Genomic DNA, 20,045 nt, shown 5'->3' with positions numbered 1-20,045 from the left:
TGGAGCATACTCCAGACTCACTGAAATGACTCAAAAAATCAATATCAAAATATAATATCACTTTATTGACTGGACTCAAATTAGCTTTCTTCTCACGAGAGATCAATGAAGTCACTCAGAATTTTACGTGTAAGAAGCCAATTGAAACAGTCAATTCACTTTATCTTTCAACAATTTTTCCCAAAATAGAAAGTTACAAATAAAAGATGAATGTAATTCACATCAGCACCAGCAGAATAGCGCAGCATCAACAGTCTGTGTGAGTCTCGCCTGATAACAGACCAGCATTTCAGTTTTTTTTTGCACAAAAACTTCAACTGTCTTAAAATACTCCAACTTCTTGAGAAATTCGGTGTTTAAAAATATAATAAACAGAAAACTGATCTCATTAGGAATTGGTTCAGATGTATTGCAAACGTATCAGAGCCATCTTTTGTTAAATCACATCCCTGTCTGTCTATTGTAGTGGTTCTGAAGATCATGAAGACTATTTGGGAGAAAAGTAGGAGGTTGTTTTAGCCAATAATGTTTGATCAAATTCATCAAATAGCAGACGAACTGGTCTTTCCTCTCAATGCCATTGGTGGAATGTTTCTGGGACAGACAGATTAACAGTCACAGATTCCCTTACCCTGATTCTTGACTTCAGCAAACTCCTTGTTGTATTCCTCAAGTGTTTCACGGAGTTTTTGATTCTCTGTTTCAATGTCGTGCATACGCTGGACCTTGAGCTGCAGTTGTTGTCCCACATCCAGCGCTGCTACAGGATCTGCAAACCACAAGAAGCAGGGCATGAGCAAACCTGGGGTCCCAATAGCTTAACTAGCACATCCCCTACCCTTCGTAGCCGTTTGCTGTCTGGTGAACTCTGCTGGAGGAGTACGTGGATATCACATGGCGACCAACACAGGTTCTGCTGTCACCTTCAGTCAACACAGCACTCACTGAAAACATCAGTCACTTAAGTGAGCTATAAGAGGCAAGCAGTGCCACAGAACCCAACCCCCTGCTCTACTTTGTGAAAACAAACCATTTTCAGAAGAGAGAAACATTCTGAAGAAAAATATCCTTCATGAGAAAAGTTTGTAGACATGCCTTTAAATAGCTGATAAGTTACAATATTAGGTGTGTTATATATATATACACACACATTATATATATTATATATAGCATATAATATATAGTGTATAATATATAGTATAAATATATGTAGTTTTTTTAAATATATTTTTAAGATGAGAGGACCAGAGTTCCGAGAACACTGCATAGGACAGGAAGAAGCAAAGCTGGGAGGCAAGGCATCTTTGCAGATGGGTGATGAGACAGAATGAGGTACCATACCAATAACTGCCCAATCAGCCACTAAACTGACCTGAACAATGCAACAAATCCACTGGGATAAATATTCCGTTCCTGCTAACACATTCTGGAAAGTCTAAAACCCACTCCATTGCACATTGCTCAAAGGACAGAATCAAGAACTGTCGAACGTAGGACATTTGTCTGAGACATAGATCAAAAATCACTAATGTTTGCAGGATCTTATCTCTAGCATCTCAACCCTTTCAGAATAACAAATCCCTCTATTAGATCCCCTCTTAACCTTCTCTGTTCTGTGAAAACAACTCCAATTTCAAAGTTAAAACACATAACTAAGTATACACGAGGAAGAGCCTTTCATCCTTTCAGAAAGAAAGCAGAAAGAATCAGTCTGAAAATCTCCAACAGGATCCTTTCCATATCTCTCATGACACAAGACGTCAATTTGCAATGGCCCCAGCTTGTAATTTAATTTCAACTCTCAATCAGCCTCACAGAAAAATAAGTTAACGAAATTGAACTTCAAATCTTTCAATGACTTAAGGTGAGGGTAATTTATATATAAGCCGTTACACCAATATGACACAATACTCTCTCAATGGGATGCCCGGCGTTGTGGCCACTCACCCACACAGTGAGGAGTAATAACACTTTGTTTATGTCAGTCATTAATTAAAACAGAAACAGAGACTTTTTTCTCTTAACGTAGGTTTATTTTAGAAACATTTTACATTTATTAAAAAAACTAACATTTAGTTAGCAATTTTAAACTGCTTCAAAATATATTTGTGGCACAAGATTTAAGATGGTAAACTACAGAGCTGTCTGAAGAACAGCAAATATTGTGATCCTAAAAACATCATCTCAGAACCACAAGACAGGTTTGGATGAAGCCCTTCTGTCATTTGTGGAGTCCTGTAGAGTAGTGGTTAGAGCACTCGCCTCGCAAGCGAGAAGAACTGGGTTCAATTCCCAGGCGGGGTGAAACATTGGGCAGGTTTCCTTACTCCACACACACACCTCTCCAGCACCTTGGGACGTCCTCCCAACATGAAAGGCGCTATACAAATGTAATCTTGTTGTAGTTGTTTGCCTAGCAGGAAGTAGGAACCTGATTAGTCGAATGGCGGATCGCTTTCTGGGGTTAATAATACCTTCACACAAACAAAATTGGGTCACTCAATCCATGACTGTTTGTGGGACACTACTGTGTGCAAGTGGTTGCCGCGTTTCACCCACAAAATATACAATCAATTCACTTCCCAGTAAATTCTGTGAAGCGCTTTGAGACGTAAAGTGATAAGGCGCTATATCAAATGCAAGGATTATTATTATTTGATTAAATATGATCGAGAAAGTAATCCCATCCTTCCAGACCCAGTATTGAGCAGTTTCTTAAATGTCCAGTATTCTAGCCTGTAGCTCGTTGCTGAAAATTCATTCCAGCTGTTTATTCTTCCCTGTGTAAATAGATACTTCCCAATGTTGGTCTTGAACTTCCCCTCACAATCTGTGCTCTCTTTCTTATCCTGCCACCTTACGGTGTCTGAATACTCCTGTTAACAAAGGAGGCTTGCTACGTGTAAGAGACTGGGGCGGAGGCAGGCAATGTGGCGGGGGTGAAGAAAACCAGTTTTGTTCCAAAGGTTGGAGGATCCAAATCGAAGCTAAAGTTAGGCACAGGTTTGAGTTTGAGAGAGAAGGGGAGGCTTAGGAGGTCAGAGCCAATATCCAATCAGTAAAATAAAGGTTTACAGCTACTTATCCCACCTTAACCTTAAGAATTAAATGGGAATGATACAGCTCTTCAGAATGTAGGTTGAAAATTCTCTCCTAATTATTGCATTCATTATTGCTGTTTTTGCCCTGTACAGGGCTGATCTGTACAGACCTGTCTAATTCCATGTTGACTGATCACAGCTATTGGGACAACAACAGCTAAATTGGCCTCCGGGTAGAAACGGTGGAAAATCATCCCCAATCCTGTTTGTATCCTGAGTCAACCCACGCCCCTCCCACTGTATGTGTGAGTGTGATTGAGCAAGTGAGCGAGCATATGAAGATCTTCCTCTTCAACTATGCCTATGGTCACCTTCTCTCTTGCTCGGCATCAAGTTCCACCGTTGTTAACTCTACTATCCTACCCGAGACTTTACCGTGCAGAAAGGGCGCTATATAAATGCAAGTTGTGTGTGGGTGGGTGTGTGTGTGTGTGGGCACAGGAACAGCATCAGAGTACGAGGGTCAGACTCTGATCATTTCTGTGTAATGTACTCCAACCTATTCCAATCCCTCCAGGGTCCAGCAATACACTGTGAACTCCAGACAGACAGGCCCTCCCCCTAACTCTGCCTTTACAAGCTAGAAAACGCCTGGAGACATGTCTCTGCTCTATACTCTATGCTCGCTACCATGGCAGCAGACAGCACAGGAACTTTAATAGATGCCTGGGAATAAGACCTAGGCTACCGGATATCCAAAGAGTAATGGGTGGGAAAGGGGTAGAGTATGAGAGAGACACAGAGAGAGAGAGAGAGAGAGAGAAGGGGGGAGGGAGTGTGGAAGCAAACATAAGAACGCAGCAGAATACAGAAAGGCTGTCTTTTGCACACATAGCAAAAAAAGTAATAACCAGTGACAAGCATGTTTATATAAGTTTAAGCATTTAAAAGGGACAATAATTGAGGAAATTTATATTAATAAGTAAGGAATTAAATAGCTTCAAATAGGGGAATGAGTACCAGCACAGACGTGATGGAGGCAGAGCAGCGCAATGGGGTTAGAGCAGTTAGTTCCAGTGCTGAGTGAGCAGCAACAAAGACACAATGGGCTAAATGGCCTCCGCCTGTGCTGTAATCTGTAAGATTCTAAATTGAAACGACCCAAGGTTTCTGCCGCCTTTTCCTCATAAATCGGGTGCACTTTCCCTTGCTGCAGAGACTGCAAACAACGTGCAGTGCCGCCCATCTGCAAGATGAATAACTCCTTGTGTGTGTTTGTGTGCAGTCTCTCTGATGGACTTGTGCTTTCAGATGCCTCTCTGTCTGAGGGGAGGGACGGGATGGGACAAGGCTTTCAGGGCTAATGTAATTAGCCAATTACAGAATTAACCCCGCTGTCCCATTAAGAAGAATCAACAAATTGGAAGTCTGCTTATTCACACAGCAATTAGTAGCCAGCCTACCAGGGACTCAGGCTCCCACTGCACACCAACTATCTTTTATGTAAAATATCTTCTTACTTCACCAGCACTTTAAACGTAACAGAGAAGTTCTCCTCTGATGGCTCAGTGAGTTTATTCAGTATATAGATGTCAGTTTGGCTCAGTGGGTAGCAGTCTCGATTCCAAGTCAGAAGGTTGCGAGTTCAAGCTCCACATCGGGACTTGGAGCTCCCAGTGTCCGGCTAATGTAAGGGGGGCACTGCATTGTCATTCTTTGGATGAGATGTTCAACAAGAGAACCCGTCAGCCTGTTCAGGCGGACGTTAAAGATCCCGTGACATTATTCTCCTGGTCAGTGCCCTGGCCAACAATCCCCCAGATAAAATTGGTCATTTACTTCAAGGTTGTTTGTGGGACATTACTCTATGCAAATTGGTTGCCACCTTCACCTACAAAAACACAGTCACCACACTTTGCAGCAAAAATCCTGTGAAGTGCTTGAAACGTTTTGACGATTTGATAATGTGCTAAATCAGTGATTGAGTGAGTGTGCAAGCGAGTGAGTACGTAGATGTCAGGTAAGGGCAGGTTCAGAGCTCAGCTGTAGTCCTCTGGATAACCTCACAACGCTCACTGTGAAGGTTCACACATGAATAATGGCCGTCTGGACGAGGCAACAAAAGCCGATCACTGTCTGTGGAAAACCACACCCCAGAGATAGTCGCATGTCTTCCGTAGGGTAAATTAGAAATATTAGAGGAAAAGTGAAAATAAAAACACCAAGAGAAAAGTGAACAATGCGTTCCTAGGGAGTCTTGCAGCTGTGCTGCAGCCATAAAGCTCCATCACAGTCAACCCTGGCCGCCCCCAGATACAATATTTTACATTATACACTTTGGCACCAGTGAAGCTTCCCCCATATTTCAGGCACGTTACAGGCATCCAGCGTGAGTTATCGTGATAGGAACCCTAACCACAGCAGCCATGATTTACTGAGTGGTTCCCCTCACTGACCCAACAGGGATGCTTAACCAGCAACAGCACATTGGAAAACGAGGAGCAGAGCAAGATAGTCTCTGTGGATTGGGATTAGAATACAAGCACCCAGTTGGAAAAATGGTGGCCAAGATCAAATGGTACATTTAGGACGACAGGCAGTGAGGGAAATCAGATTGTACAACACAAACCCTGTCTGAAGTAATCCAGAATAGGATACAATGAAAATGCACGCACTGTATGACACCACCTTAGTTGCATTTAACAATCGGGCACAAAACAGAATAAAACTGAACTCTGCGTGAAATCAGAAAAGCAAAAAAAAATGCACTGCACAAATATTTATATTTAAAATTACAAAATGTTTGTAATTTGTATTTTAAGTGGATTAGAAACTAAAAATGTGAATGAAGAAATGGTGGAACAGGATAACACTAATAATACTTGCATTTTATACAGTGCCTTTCAGGTCAGGAGGACATCCTAAAGCGATTCACAGGATTTACTGTGAAGTTGAATTTGAGGGCGATACAATCGAACAGACAGCATTACAGGATTGTACACTTTATTTTAATGTTAAGTTTGCGATTTGGGGGATTTTCAAGTACTAACAACCTCCTGGCATTGCAATCAAACATTTATTTTACACTCTGTATGCTGAACTGCAAATCGGAATCAGACCTTTCCCTTGGTCTATCAGCAGTTGAGGGGTTAACAGCCTAGTCTGGAACCAAACCCTGGAGCGAGAAGGAAGAAAACAAACCATTTCCAAACCATCCACAGAAGTGTCAGGAAATACGCTGGGCTGCATCATCAATCACTATGTTCTGGTTACGTACCTGGAACATCAATTAATCTTTTGTAAACATTCAAGAAGGCTGCCTCTGCTTCTTTGCTCCTTTTACTTAACGCATCAATCTGGAACACACAAAGCAGAAGTTTCTTTTTAAAGCAAAATGTGATTTTCTTTCCTTCGAATAAACCACAGATACTGATTCAATTCCACATCCCAATCCCAAAACCTCTGAACATCAACGCTTTGGGCAAAGCTAGTTCAGGAGGTGACCACTTAAATCCCAAGGATCTAGGATCATCCCATAACAAAGCACCTGCCGGAAAAGGGTATTCATGCTGTAAAAGTTACTGACATATTCACAATTCTTCCACGAACATGGCCTGCTCAGAAATCACCATTGAAAAAGTCCCTTTACACATCCAGCTGTGAGCTTGCCAGGCTTGTAACTTGCAGCTTTTGCAAAAAAACAACGGCAGCTTTTTTTCCCATTTCATAATGTCGACTAAACAGAAAAACAAATGCTGGAGGAACATTAAAAGAGGAAAGGTTAAGTCACCATCCTCCCTTCCTAAGGCCATTTTACTCATCTTTTTATTTACATACTTTTTGTTTCTACAGTATCTCTCCTCTCTCTCTATCCTCTTCTTCACCGACATGTCTGGCCTGTCCCAGAACCAGTCTCCAGAGCAGACTCATGTGCCACCATTTGGCCTCTGTATGAATTCAAACTCCAGAGTGACATCGGATGTCAGTTCACCTCAACGGGATCACAGGAGTGTCTGTCCATCTTACAAAGCTCCCCGTGATTATCTAACAGGAATTATGTAACATTTACCACACGCTCACAACCCTTTGTTAGTTTGACATTTTGTTCCTCCATGATTTTTTGCTATGTTAAATGTCTCTCACTCCCTCTGACACATTTTGTCCCAAGTAGAATAACGAACAGTTTGGCTTAGTACATTGTCGCTGTGAGGGGCGCCACAAGTATAGTGCCAACGTAATCAGGTTTAATAGTTCTCTGCCCCTGTTGGCTTGCTTACACAGTGAGGCCATCTTCATTAAAGCCAGGCCCTACCTACCTTCTGCTGAAACGTATTTCACTGAAACTCATGTAGCTCTAACCCTCGGTAAAACAGGGTGTGATGCTGGGGAGGGGGGAATGGGGGGTGTGTGGCCGTAGGATAGGAAGGTCTTCAGGCACGCACTGAAGATGGGAAAGAAAGGGGCAAGGAGGAGGGACAGAGGAAGAGGGTTCCAGAGTTTCAGGGTGTAGTGGTTGAAAGCCGCGCTGAAACACTAACGTGATTGGGCGCTAAATAATAATAATCCTTGTATTTAATATTGCGCTTTTACTGTCTTCTAGACAACACAAAGCACTTCACAGAATATACTGTGAAGTGAATTGACTGAATATTTGTGGGTGAAACGCGGCAGCCAATTGCGCACAGCAGCGTCCCGCAAACAGTCGTGGACTGAGTGACCAAATTGTTATTTTTTTTCTTGAGGGATTATTATCAGGCATTTGGAGTAAGGAAACTTGCCCAAGTTTTCGCCCTGCCGGGAATCAAACCCAAGTCTCTTGCTTGCAAGGCGAGTGCGACTGAGCTACAGGACTCCAATAATCATCAACACCTCATGCCCAGAAAGCCTACAATTTTGCAATTTTTCCAATCAGAAAACTGAACTCACATTTGTAAGTGGTTTTGGACTAATCGTAAAGCATTGTTTCTTTATGGGTTATGGTATTTTTTCACATGCAAAAAAGACATCTGTCGTTGGCTGTAAATTCATTATTGTGTGATTAAAATGTTTCTCTTCAAATTCAAAAATTGAAAGTGAGTTAAAGGCAAAAAACGGCCAAGGTTTAGATACAGTTATAAAAATCCTTTAATAATTTCCACAAATAGACTTAGGAAGAAAGTGAATGGCCAAGTTGGTGACGATTGTAAAACCTGGTGACTGCCCAGTGTAACTGAACACAAGGAGCTCGGTTACTCAGCCAGTGATCACAGACAGGCCTTGTAATGACAGAAACATACTGCTCCACAAAGAATGATGCACCTCCCACGGGAGCTTTTTTTTAAAAAAAGATTTTATTTGTACAGTCTGAAAGGAAACTCTTCGTCAACAATCGTTCAGCGTAGAGTTGAAAACGTTTTTGAACCCGTAGTCAGTTTGATAGCAGCTAGTAAAACTGACACTAATTGAAACTGCACCCACACAATCCTTTAATGCCATCAACAAACTATTACAAACAGCTCTGCATAGGCCAGAAACTGAACAAAAGAGTCCATTTGACACAATCACAGTATTGAAACACTCTGCTCTCAGAAGGGTGGATCTCATTTCTCATGCACACAATTTAAACATCTCAAAACTATTTCAAGCCTATTTTTCCAAGCAAGTAACCATACCTACGTCATAAAAGATCTACTTAATAGCATTTCACTTGAGAAATTACTAGCTGTGCATTTCAGACTTGGAACAAACCAAAAGGAAATGATCCACCGAAAAATATTCAGCTCCTTAGGAGAGTAACTGTTACAATCTGTGCTGTGAAACACTCTGAGACGCTGCCCTGTGTGGAGGGCACTATATAAGTGTAAATTGTTGTTGCTCAGGCCTTCTGACCTCTACTGTACACAGCCAGAACAAAAACCCTACCACAGATGCCCTGACAAACAGCATGTTTGTTCTTTCTAGGTGGAACACTCACAGAATGAGCTGTGTACTGTCATTAACACTGAATCTACCCATCTACACGTTTACACCTCTTTATGTACAGTAGTTCTGCTGGAACACCACTCTAGCACTGCTTCACACTGTGGAGTCTAATGAGGACTTTAAGGGTTTCAGAGCTAAGAAGCACTTTTTGCCTGGACACACACACAATTCAGGAAAGTATACATCCCATTTTCGCTCTCTAAGGAGAGCAACTTGACGTTGGCACCAATTACAATTGTGTTGTGATTGATTTGATTGTATAATCACACAGATTGGGACAATGGATTATGAGCCAAACCACTGAATGGTGCTGGGCTGCATCACTTGCTGACAGTCAGACATTTAATATGGTTTCATATTTTAGAAGAAAACTTATCGTTTCCTTTATATGGAGTTAATCGCAGCAGCGCTCTCTCCAATAAGACATTACTTTTAAAAAACAAATTTTGCTCGTTTAAATGAAGAGGAAGGAACAGGCTGTTTGAGGACGAGGTCGGCTGAAGTTGGGCTTTGGGGTTGGAAGAGCTTTTGCTGCTACCAGGGTTTCATTGTTCCAACAGTAGCATATGTTAACTGTAAAACGCCCACCAGAAACCACTGTTGGAACACTCCACACGCACATTACTCAAGATGGCCATTATTTCAATAAACAATGTTGAATGTACAGGGTTTAAACGAGGCGCCCATAAACTGCAATTAAAAGGATAAAGTGGAAATATCACGTCTATAATGAATTAATCTTGAACTCTAATAAACTTAAATCTTAATAAATTTGAAACAATTACAATTAAGAAATGAATTCAGTCTGGGAGAGCAGAGCATTCTCCCCTAGGAGAAACATGGAAAGAATGTCTCGTCCATAAAAACTATTTGGAAAGGTTAATGGCTCTACAAAGAATCAATCGAATAAACATATTTAAACTATGCAAGTTAAATTACAACAGAACCATCTAGTTATCGCCCCCCCCCCACCTATTATTCAAACAGAAATGGTTCTACCAAGTGGAGACTGAACACAACCGGCTACAGGAAAGTTGTACATCAGTCATATTCTATCCAAGACCACAATGTAATGGAGACCATTTATACGACAACAACGTACGAGTAAATTCAAACTACAATATCACTGGCTTTTGCCCGAGAACTAAAAAGGTTATATCTGTAAGTGTGATCAAACTGCTGAATCTGGTGTAGAATAAATGGTGTACGTTATAACATTTACAATCAGTAGGATGTATCTACATTCCTGAAACCCTGGTAGTTATGAACGTTTTGGATATCTCACATCACATCTCCAGAACGGCTCTCTTGCAGTTTGCAGTAAGATGTTATCTTTTGTGCAGAAAGGAATCACATGAACTTTGCCCTGGATAGGATTTGAGTTTGCACTTCCCGCTCACTCATAGTTCCTCTCAGTCTATTGAGTACATTATTAGTTTGGTTGCTATAAAGAGACAATTTCCTGGTACATTCCATACCCAGCACATCAGATGTACCTGTCCTTCTCCCACACTGTGCTCAGTGGTCCTAGCTGTTGGACAGGCTGCAGCATTGGACATCTGGCCGCCGCTTTCAAATAATAATAAGCCTTGCGTTTGATATAGCGCCTTATCACGTGTTCCAGTCATCTCAAAGTATTAGTGATATACCAGCTTCATATCCGGCAAACAAGGCAGTGGATCTGGTAATAACCAGTTTTGATCAGTTGAATTGGTTTTACTGAAATGAATGGCCACTATTTACCTGCACTCCATGCCACACTAGACAAAGTTAGACCGTTCACACAGGCACTTGGTTCACTCCGTGTAGAAAAGCAGTGCTACAGTAAACAGGAATAAAAGTGAAGCTCTCTGCTCCAGTTTCTGCTCCGACAGCGCAGTAAGAGATGGTAACTTAGTAAACCTGCTGCTAAATTAGGGGAGAGATGTAGGTAAGGGTCTTATTACCAGAAGCCTTAATTAATCACTTTCACAGTGGGCAGAGCAAAACTAAATATTTACGCACTTACTGCTCCAGGAGCCAGAGTCAAACTATTCCTGGAGAGAATCCCCTGAAGCCAAACAAGGTAAGTTCATCTAAACAGGTCTGTTCACCTCTAAGAGTTACAAGTTCATTTCAATCAAGAGTACATCAAACTCTGCTCGTCGACCCCAGACAAAAAAACGAATTCAGGTGATACGTTCTAAAGCCAAGACCACTTTACATCCTCCATTGAGCAAGCCAGCAGAAAAAATGCCTTTTCTACATTGAGTGTAAGAAATATTAATTGCATTCGATGTGGCAACTATAATGGGTAAATGTTTCACACTCTTCCCTGACCTCCCCTCCAAAGGAAATCGAATCACCTCAGCCCGAGTGGAGAGTAACCCCTCCTCAATGGCAGCAACATCAGCGAGGTCGGAGCTGACCCCACCCCCCACGAGCACGATCAGGTCAGTCTGCCTCACATCAGGGTCACCCGCCACCTCCCTTCCTCAGACTGTGAGTCAGCAATATTCCGACGCTCATCACATAGTCAGATGTCATTTCACAAGCATATCAAATTCCTTTCTCCTTAGGCCAACGTGGCTACAGCTATCTGAGGGTTTGTTTGCTCAAAGAATTTAAAGAGAAACCTTTAATCTCTTTACAAGCAGAGAGTAATACTAATAACATTTTATACATGGCATGTGAACCCTTTCGGGACTCAATTATCTCTAATGTCTATGATGCTGGTTGTTGCAGGACACCTTATGTCCTTTACCAGAGCTGGGTTCACAGGCTGACAGGTGAGAGGGTGCAGGTGGCTGGTTTTGTAGCTGTCTGCAATTTGGGGTTGGTGCTCAAATCATTTCAACTTCTCCCGATCGCAGACCAAGCTCTGTGCCAATTCAGTGCCTGGGAGTTCACTGTGTTTAGTTTACAAAAAAGAACATCAGATTTGGCCAAATTTACAAACAAATTCAATATCCTTTTTGTAAACTAAATGGAGTAAATGCTTCCATACTCACAGGCAGAAACTGGCAAAGTCTCAAAACTGCAATTAAATTTCAGGCATTAAAGTCCTAAAGTGCACAGCTGCCACGAGGACCAGCCCCAGTTCTAAATTTGCTGTGATCCTTTTCGGTAACAAAAGTCTTTCTGAGTGATCAATCGGCTAAAAATACTTCCCTCACTAATTTAAAGTTCCTTGGTGTTTGGCAGCTGCCCAGTCCTGCTACAACTGACCTTATTAATGGTACTACTGGCAGCTCCGCAATGAATAATACAGGGCTAAAATCAGCCTCCTTTCTCAGAAGCAAACTTTTCACCTCCCTGCTTCCATGCTGCTCACGAACATATCCCCAAGATATCTGGATGAAATTGAATTTGGCTTCCTTTTCAAGCATTAATTTCCTATCGTAAGTATGGTTATATCCTCCCCTACATTAAAGGAATCTAACCATCTGTAACTGTGTGGGAAAAGAGCAGAAAAAGTCTGCTTCTAATTACCCTATTTGCTGCAACCAGTTAGCACACTGATGGTATTCAGGGGGGAAGGGGGACAAGGTTAAATCGGTTTTATGGGGTTATGCAATAAATAATGACCTCCTGGTGATGATCTGCAGTACACAGTTTGAGAGTTTACATTGTGCAGTTTCAAACATCTTCCTGAAATCCTTGTCTGCAGCACTTAACCCTTAAACTAATAGACAGCTTTGAACAGTCAATTCCTGTCCTTGGCTACATCTGTCCTCATTCATTGAGTAAGTTATCAACTAAAGAGGGAAATTCAGAAGCACTCCTTCTCTCCTCCCGCCAATTTCTTCCTTGTGTTGGTTGGGGTACCAGCAGCCGTCCAGTAGTTTATCCACAACTGAAGCTATACTGAGAGCGCCAGGCTAATCAATCTTGGGTTCAGTCATGGAGTCCTGTTCTGATCCTGTTTTATCCACACAGGGGATGTTTTTCACAACCTACGTTACACGTCCAGTTTTACCTCAGAAGAAATTGAATTATGAAAGGAACAAATGTACTCTTGAGGAAGTCTGTGGCACGTTCAGCTGAGGGCAATTGTCATAATGGGTGTCACTGCAACATTTTTGGGTTCAGGCATCCTGAAGAATGTTGATCAGAGAGGAAACAGTGGAGGCGTCAATTTAGGAAATGTGTCCCTTCAGACCTAATTGATGTCAACTGACTAGGACAACAGAGAGTGGCTCAGTATCCGGCGTCTGAGAAAGGTTATCAGTATAAACAGTCTGTATCGAGCAGCAGCTTTAATCCTGCTGATCACAATCACAAGAGAAGGTCAGCTGAAGAAGGCTCCTTGGCTCAGAATCTATGATTTCAGAATTTCCATCCATTATCTGTGGCAGTCGTAGTCTAGCCTCAAGGTCATGAAACAGTCTATTGGTACGAAGACTACACCAAGATTTCTGCAACCAAACCATCTATGCTGGATAGATTCTGTGCTGGCTCGAATTGCAGATCTCTCTGGATTGATCAGAAACCTGCAGGCCCTTCACATTTGCAAAGAGTTAGAGATAATCACTCACAAATTTAGGAATGAAATAATAAAAGAAATGGGGTCCGTCTGAAGGAGTTTAAGAACATAAGAAATGCTAGAGAAAAAAAAAGATCAAGGTCCATCTAGTTCGCCTTCCACCTCCCTGGCGGTCATATGCACATATGTCCCAAACTACTTATGTACTATATCCCATAATGTTATTTTCTAAAAGAAAACTACCTAATCTGTGTTTGAAAGAATCAACACTTCCTGCTTCAATCGTCTCCCTCGGGAGCCTGTTCCACAGGTTCACTATTCGCTCACTGAAACAGTGTTTGCATAGATTCATTCTGAATTTCCCCCTTCAATTGCAGGCCATGTCCTCTGGTTTTACTATTCTGGACAAGTTGAAACAGCCTGACATGATCGATGTTGTTTAGAATCTTAAAGTCAGCAAAAAGACTTATCCATCAGCTGGACAGTAGTGGGCCATGCCACAGAGACATGTGACAAGTGACACTGCACTTTCCTGATGTGCCACAGCTTTGTGTGATTTACGTAACTCTGCGTTTGCTAACAAATGAAAGGAGGATTCCCAAGCCCATCTTCACAAAAATAACGCCCCGATGTGAAAAATCTGTATCAGTACAAGATACTATTAAAGCATAACCTAAAAGGAATAAAAAAGTCTTTGGTGGCATTGCCAATACTTAATTACATTTTAATTGAATTTAAATCCACCACAAAGTGTTTTGAGTTAAAAAAGAAAATCTAAGCCTTGTCATTACCAATATTTGTTAGAAATAAATAAGTTCCGGATGCATAGACTCCTTTCAAAAGCAATGAATCATTACCTGCTTCATTTACATTCCAGCTGTAGCGCAGAACCTGGGATTTATGTAAATATTCAAGCAATTCCAGGCAATTTTTACATTAAAGTATGCAAAAGCCACCCCAAGGGTATAAATGCACGGCAGACATGGAATCACAGTAAATAACTATCTTGGCTCATGCTGAAGGAGAGGAGTTTTTTTTCAGTTACCTTATCATTTGAATTCTCCTCTAGGGACATTTTAGCAAAAGACATTTTCAACTTCAAAAAGAAGTCCTGACATACCTAATGGCTAACTATGTGGTTAGATTTCCATTGACCTCAATACAACAAGCATATCTTATGTTGAAAAACAGCGGATTTATTCTATCTAAAGACCTATATTAGCATGAAATAATGGGGGATAGGATGGAAGTATAAAGACGTGTCAAGGTGCAGATGTGTATGTGGGGGGTGGGTGAGGGGAGAAGTGAGCAGAAAGAAGAACATTTTGATAAAATTGTAACATATGGAAGCAATATGATGTGGTCGCTGACACAAATTCAGTACGAGGTACGTCACCGGGTTGTATCTTTATAAACTTTCCTAAAACCTCTCATCAGAAAGATTTGTGAAATTTACAAACTTGTTTTTGGTGTTACCTAAATGTTGACTTGGTGGAATCCTTAATCTTCCTTGTCCATCAAAAACCACCCCAACGTTCAGGTTTTCTAGTCTGATCCTCGGTATCATCCTAATGATCTCCTCTGTACCTTTGGCAGGTGTGAAAGTCTTTTTTGTAATGGAACTCAATACAACTCTCCCCCTGACCTCCAGCAGGGAGTCGTCGTTATGCAGCATGTTCAATGATATCAGTCAATCACTACTTGTGTATTGATGGGCTGATCGAACTGATGTAACTAGCATGTGAACATCTCCATGTTTCCTTCATCTCCCTCCCTCTGCAGGTTAGGAGGGGGAAGGAGGAGTGACTTAAGTTAAACGCCTGCGTGTAAACAATGGGTTTATGACATTACGTGTGACAGACATGTTCAGGTGTGAGCTTGCCACAATTAGTGGGCAGCCAGGATGATACATCACTGTGAGCAGCAGTCAAATCCACTGCAGCACCCAACAGTGCAGGAAAGTTTTCAGCATGAAAATCGCAATCACATTCCTACACAAACGATCCAGGTTTATGGTTATTTTTGCTTTTAGAAGTTAAAGTCTGGATCGGGTCAAAAATAACAGGTAAAATCCATTTTTAACACTATAACATGTGAAAGCCGAGACTCACCTCTGCCTGGAAACTCTTCAGTAATGGTGCCACCAGTTTCCTGAAGTCCTGTAAAGGGGATGGGAGGGGAGAGAGAAAAAAAAGAAACAGTTCGTAAATAAGATAAGGATTTCAGCACATATGGTTTTACTGCTCTTTCTATTGGGTGATCATAGGGGACAATTAATAGAACAATTTAAAAACTGAAATTAAAGCATTTTCCCCTGTGACACAGTGTAAATTCCAACAATGTTGAAGCAAATACAATGTCAGAGGAAACATTAGCTTACTCCAGTCATTTTTACTTGGTGGTTTATGAGTCCACTGCACTGCTGGACATCTACAAGCATCAGGATTAGAACAGATAAACAACTAGAAAAAAGATGGTTTTGCTTGACTTTAAAAAGTCATATCTACATTCCTATGCAGCTCATCTCTCTCCTCGCTACTGGAACTGAGATGCCAATCACTTCATGTTCAGAATACACAAACCTTCTTTAGCAACTAACATCTCACTCAGCGATCATTTCCCAAAGTGGCACTTTTTAACAATGGAAGTGAAAACATTTTTACCTCCAGCACCAATAATCAGCACAGCGAACCAGCAACATGCTGCTTCGAAGTAAAGTTCATACTGTAAGGTGATTGCCTTTAATTGACCTCAGTTTACCATCTCACCATAACAATGAAAATTCTGAGCATAACAGCATAGCCGACTCATCTTTTGTGTCTATGTATGATTGCAATCGATAAATCAGCCATGTGCATGCTGTTACAATTTGAGTCCACTTTATTTTTACACAAATCATCTGGACAAAAGCAATTCAATATCTTGTACCCAACTCATTCCTGCCTGGTATCTCTTTGTCTGACTTGTTTCATACACCATCACCACGTGTCTCACTCTGCAGCCAATCACTGATATCCCACAGAGAAATCTGACCAAAACCAACAGCAAAGCAAAAATTTGCATTCAACCTCCCAGAAATAATGGAAAATAAGATCAGAATGAAGTAAAAGGCAAAATACTACAGATGCTAGAAATCTGAAACAAAAACAGAAGCACACGCAGCAGGTCAGGCAGCATCTATGGAGAGAGGAAAGTGAGTTAACGTTAACTCACTTTCCTCTCTCTGTAGATGTTGCCCGAGTGTTCCCAGCGGCTTCTGTTTTTATTTCAGAACGAAGTTATGTTTTGGATGCCCCGATAACACACGAGTCGGATCACACACTCCTCTTTCCATTCCTGAATCACAGACCGTTGATCGAACCCTGCACCACCCTGGTCAGGATACCTCAGGTTCACTATGTACAGTGGCTTTACCAACTCAGCCCAAACGTCAGAAGCTGACGCTGCAGTCAAGAGAATATTGCTCAATTAAATGCCAAATACTGCTGATGCCACCAATAGGACGGGTAAGATGTTTACTGAGAAGGAGATGGATAGGTGCTTGGAACTATTGGTATTAATTGATACTGAGATAGATATGGGGAAATGGGATCTGTCATCTATGCTAATAAGGATGAGATGTCTGTGTATCTGACAATCCTGCAATAACTGTTTGACATAGAGACATGATTTATACCTCATTGGAAAGGTCTTGCATCTAGCAGTGTCAGGGGCATATTTGAGAGGGGGATGGGGGGCATCTCCGATGAGCTATATTAAAAAAGTTTAATTAAGCACCAAAGTATGAAGTATGCATCATATTCTGCAACTACATAGCGACAGAGGAAAGCACACACTGCTCAGAGAGACACATCTATATTCTACAACAAATGTATGGCACTTGTTCTGCTTGTCATGGGAGCTAGAGTCCCTCCCATGTGGGACAAACAGAGAGAAAGACAGACTGAGATAGTGAGAGAGACTGGGGGAGAGAATATATTATCATGTGCAGTGACTTTGTGTTTTGTGTGAGAGGAAGACTGAAAAAGGGATAGAATGAGACAAACTGAGAGAGCGCGAGTCAGAGAGATACTGGGAGAGAAAGACAGAGAGAGGGAGACTGAGAGAGAGACTATGAAAGAATATATATTAAAGGAGTCCTCCCACTGAGTCCTCCCACAGGAGTCCTGCCAGCTGAGTATATATAAAGACGAAATATATATCTGTCTGTCAATCTATATTCCATATTGGATCCTTTGGTTGCAAGCAAGGTTTACTAATAAAATGTAGCTTTGTTACTAATTTCTGTGGGGGTGCAGGTAGGCAACATGGGTGTGGGCAGGTGGGATTTATTCTTAGGACAGACAGCTTCAAATCTCCTAAAGATTTGGACCTTTTCTCTAGGTATATGGAGAATGAATGTAGTGCACAAATCGAAGCAAGTTTGATGTTTCCAATGTCATTGTCCCTTACACAACACAGAAGAATGTTTTGATGGGACAATTTATTGAATACACCTCTTCTGCAATTCACTCTCAGAGTCAATTACATTACATAATTTGAATTTGGAAACATTGCAATCGTACTTCCTTTGAGCATTCTATTTTTACAGACGGAGCTCCTTGCACTGTCACTGACAATGGCCAGCAAGTACATCAAGTCAGAGGATCAGACAGAAAATTCAAAGGCTTGCGTCGCCGGATTGAAATGGAAAACGTGACACGGGTACGTGATGGAGCACGCCTTTACAGGGAAGGAAACTGCAATCTCTCAGCCAGCAAGAGTTCTAGACAGCTTATGCCTGGCGTCAGCGTGTAGGCTTCCAATATACTTCAATCAGCCTCTCCGCGGCTGTCTATAAAACATTCATTCTCTGCACGGTCTAGGTCTCCGAGATCGACCTATCTGTGTCTCTTATCTGATTGGCTCTGACCTACATGATGACTTTTCCCCAGTTCATAGTCCAAAATATTGGGCAAATGTTTATCAGTAATAACTACCACGACATATCCGATCGACTTTACTGACAGTATGTTCTTTTCATTATCCAGATGCGCAGCGACCAGCAGGAAGCCCTGGTTTCACTGCCAGGCACACAATGAGATGCAGCAGTTGTTCCATCTTCGGTGACATCATTAGCCCAGCTGTCATTTTCTATTTATGAAGAGGCCCATCTCATACACACAGTGACAGGGCTCCCCTGCCATCTCGCCCGGCTACATTCCCACATTCCTGGTTATTCTGCACAGAATAATGAGGGGCCAACGCCTGATACTGGCCTGGATTCATTATGCGAGCAAGCTACTAGAAAGCCACAATATAAGGCGACAAACTCTGGGAAACATAACATTATCACGGGGCTTGGAATTGAAATCCCAGAGGAACATACTATTGGAAAGACTACATAACATATAAAGTTCAAATTTTCCCATTTACACCAGGTTTACTGGAGAGTTAATCAGCCATTAAAAAGAGCGTGCCCGACATAGTCTGCTTTTTTTTTGTTGAAAACTCATGATAATTTTGTTGAAGCTAAAAATATCAGGAAACGCGTCAAACTTTTTCGCTGATTTAAACCAAGAACAGATGACCTATAAAAATGGAACATCGAATCAGAATTTTTTTTGTTAATTCACAGACTGACAACTGTGGCATGTAGATCAGAACATGATGGAATAGAATCCTCGCGCTCGGAAAGAGTTCGGAAAGTGTGTTTACAGTAATGCTTCATTCCAAAACTGAGTGATGGCGGTTCATCATAATGAAAACCGAAACTGGTGAGAACAATCTGAATCAGTTAGTCGAATGCAGCCCATTATGTTGTCCTTTGCGTGCTTGGTGACAATGACAGTGATCGAAAATGGACGCAAATGTGTAGACATTTGCAGAGTTGATATGAGAAATGTGTGAGTATTGTAATCTTTCACTTGAAGAGACGTACAGCAATAGAATGATCCAATGTTGTCTTTCCGAACTTGCATCTGTGTTCAGAGTTGTCTGACATTAGTTACAGGGAAGAGCTGGACTTGACACTGACAATAATTTGAGGCAATGAATGAATATCATCACCCTGAGATCACACTGCTGTTCAGAGCACACCTGGTGCACATTGGATAAGGACAGGATCAGGCTCAGCTGTAATGCTCCAGGTGTTGAATCATCTTTATAAATAAAACAATATGGATTCATACATAAAAAAACAACCATTTGCTTATAGCAAAGCAGGATGCCTTTTCACTTCCTGACTGTTTGCAGGATATTCCTGTGCATAAATTGGCTGGCATATGTCTACAAATGCTGGCATTACACTTTACAGTTACTCCCGTGAAGCACCTTGAGATGTCTCGATGACGTAATAAGTGTTATATCAAATGCAAGGATTATTATTATTATTGTTATTTCACCCAAAAAATATTCAGTCAATTCACTTTACAGTATATTCTGTGAAGCGCTTTGAGATGTCTGGATATGATAAACGTTATATCAAATGCAAGGATTATTGTTATTATTATTGGGGACATCATGTTTATGGTGGTCCTGGCTTCCCCATTGCACCTGTGTTTGAGTCGCTCCTCACTGGAGCTATCTTCTCTAATCCA

At 41.4% G+C, this 20,045-nt stretch overlaps 1 protein-coding gene across 2 annotated transcripts in view; it reads right to left on the bottom strand.

Annotated features, from left to right (window-relative positions):
- LOC103188456 (protein CASP) overlaps positions 1 to 20,045 on the bottom strand; it is a 174,105-nt gene that overhangs the window by 94,516 nt on the left and 59,544 nt on the right. For both annotated transcript variants that reach the window (XM_042338434.1, XM_042338435.1), the window contains exons 3-5: positions 15,579 to 15,626; positions 6,319 to 6,397; positions 632 to 769 (exon numbers count right to left, since the gene is read on the bottom strand). In XM_042338434.1, coding sequence (XP_042194368.1) covers positions 632 to 769; positions 6,319 to 6,397; positions 15,579 to 15,626 — 265 coding nt within the window. The remainder of the gene's footprint in view (positions 1 to 631; positions 770 to 6,318; positions 6,398 to 15,578; positions 15,627 to 20,045) is intronic.

Source organism: Callorhinchus milii, unplaced genomic scaffold (assembly GCF_018977255.1).
Source record: "Callorhinchus milii isolate IMCB2004 unplaced genomic scaffold, IMCB_Cmil_1.0 Scaffold10, whole genome shotgun sequence".
NCBI lineage: Eukaryota > Metazoa > Chordata > Chondrichthyes > Chimaeriformes > Callorhinchidae > Callorhinchus > Callorhinchus milii.
The sequence above is the reverse complement of the archived record's forward strand: the minus strand, read 5'-3'. Positions and strand labels throughout refer to the sequence as shown.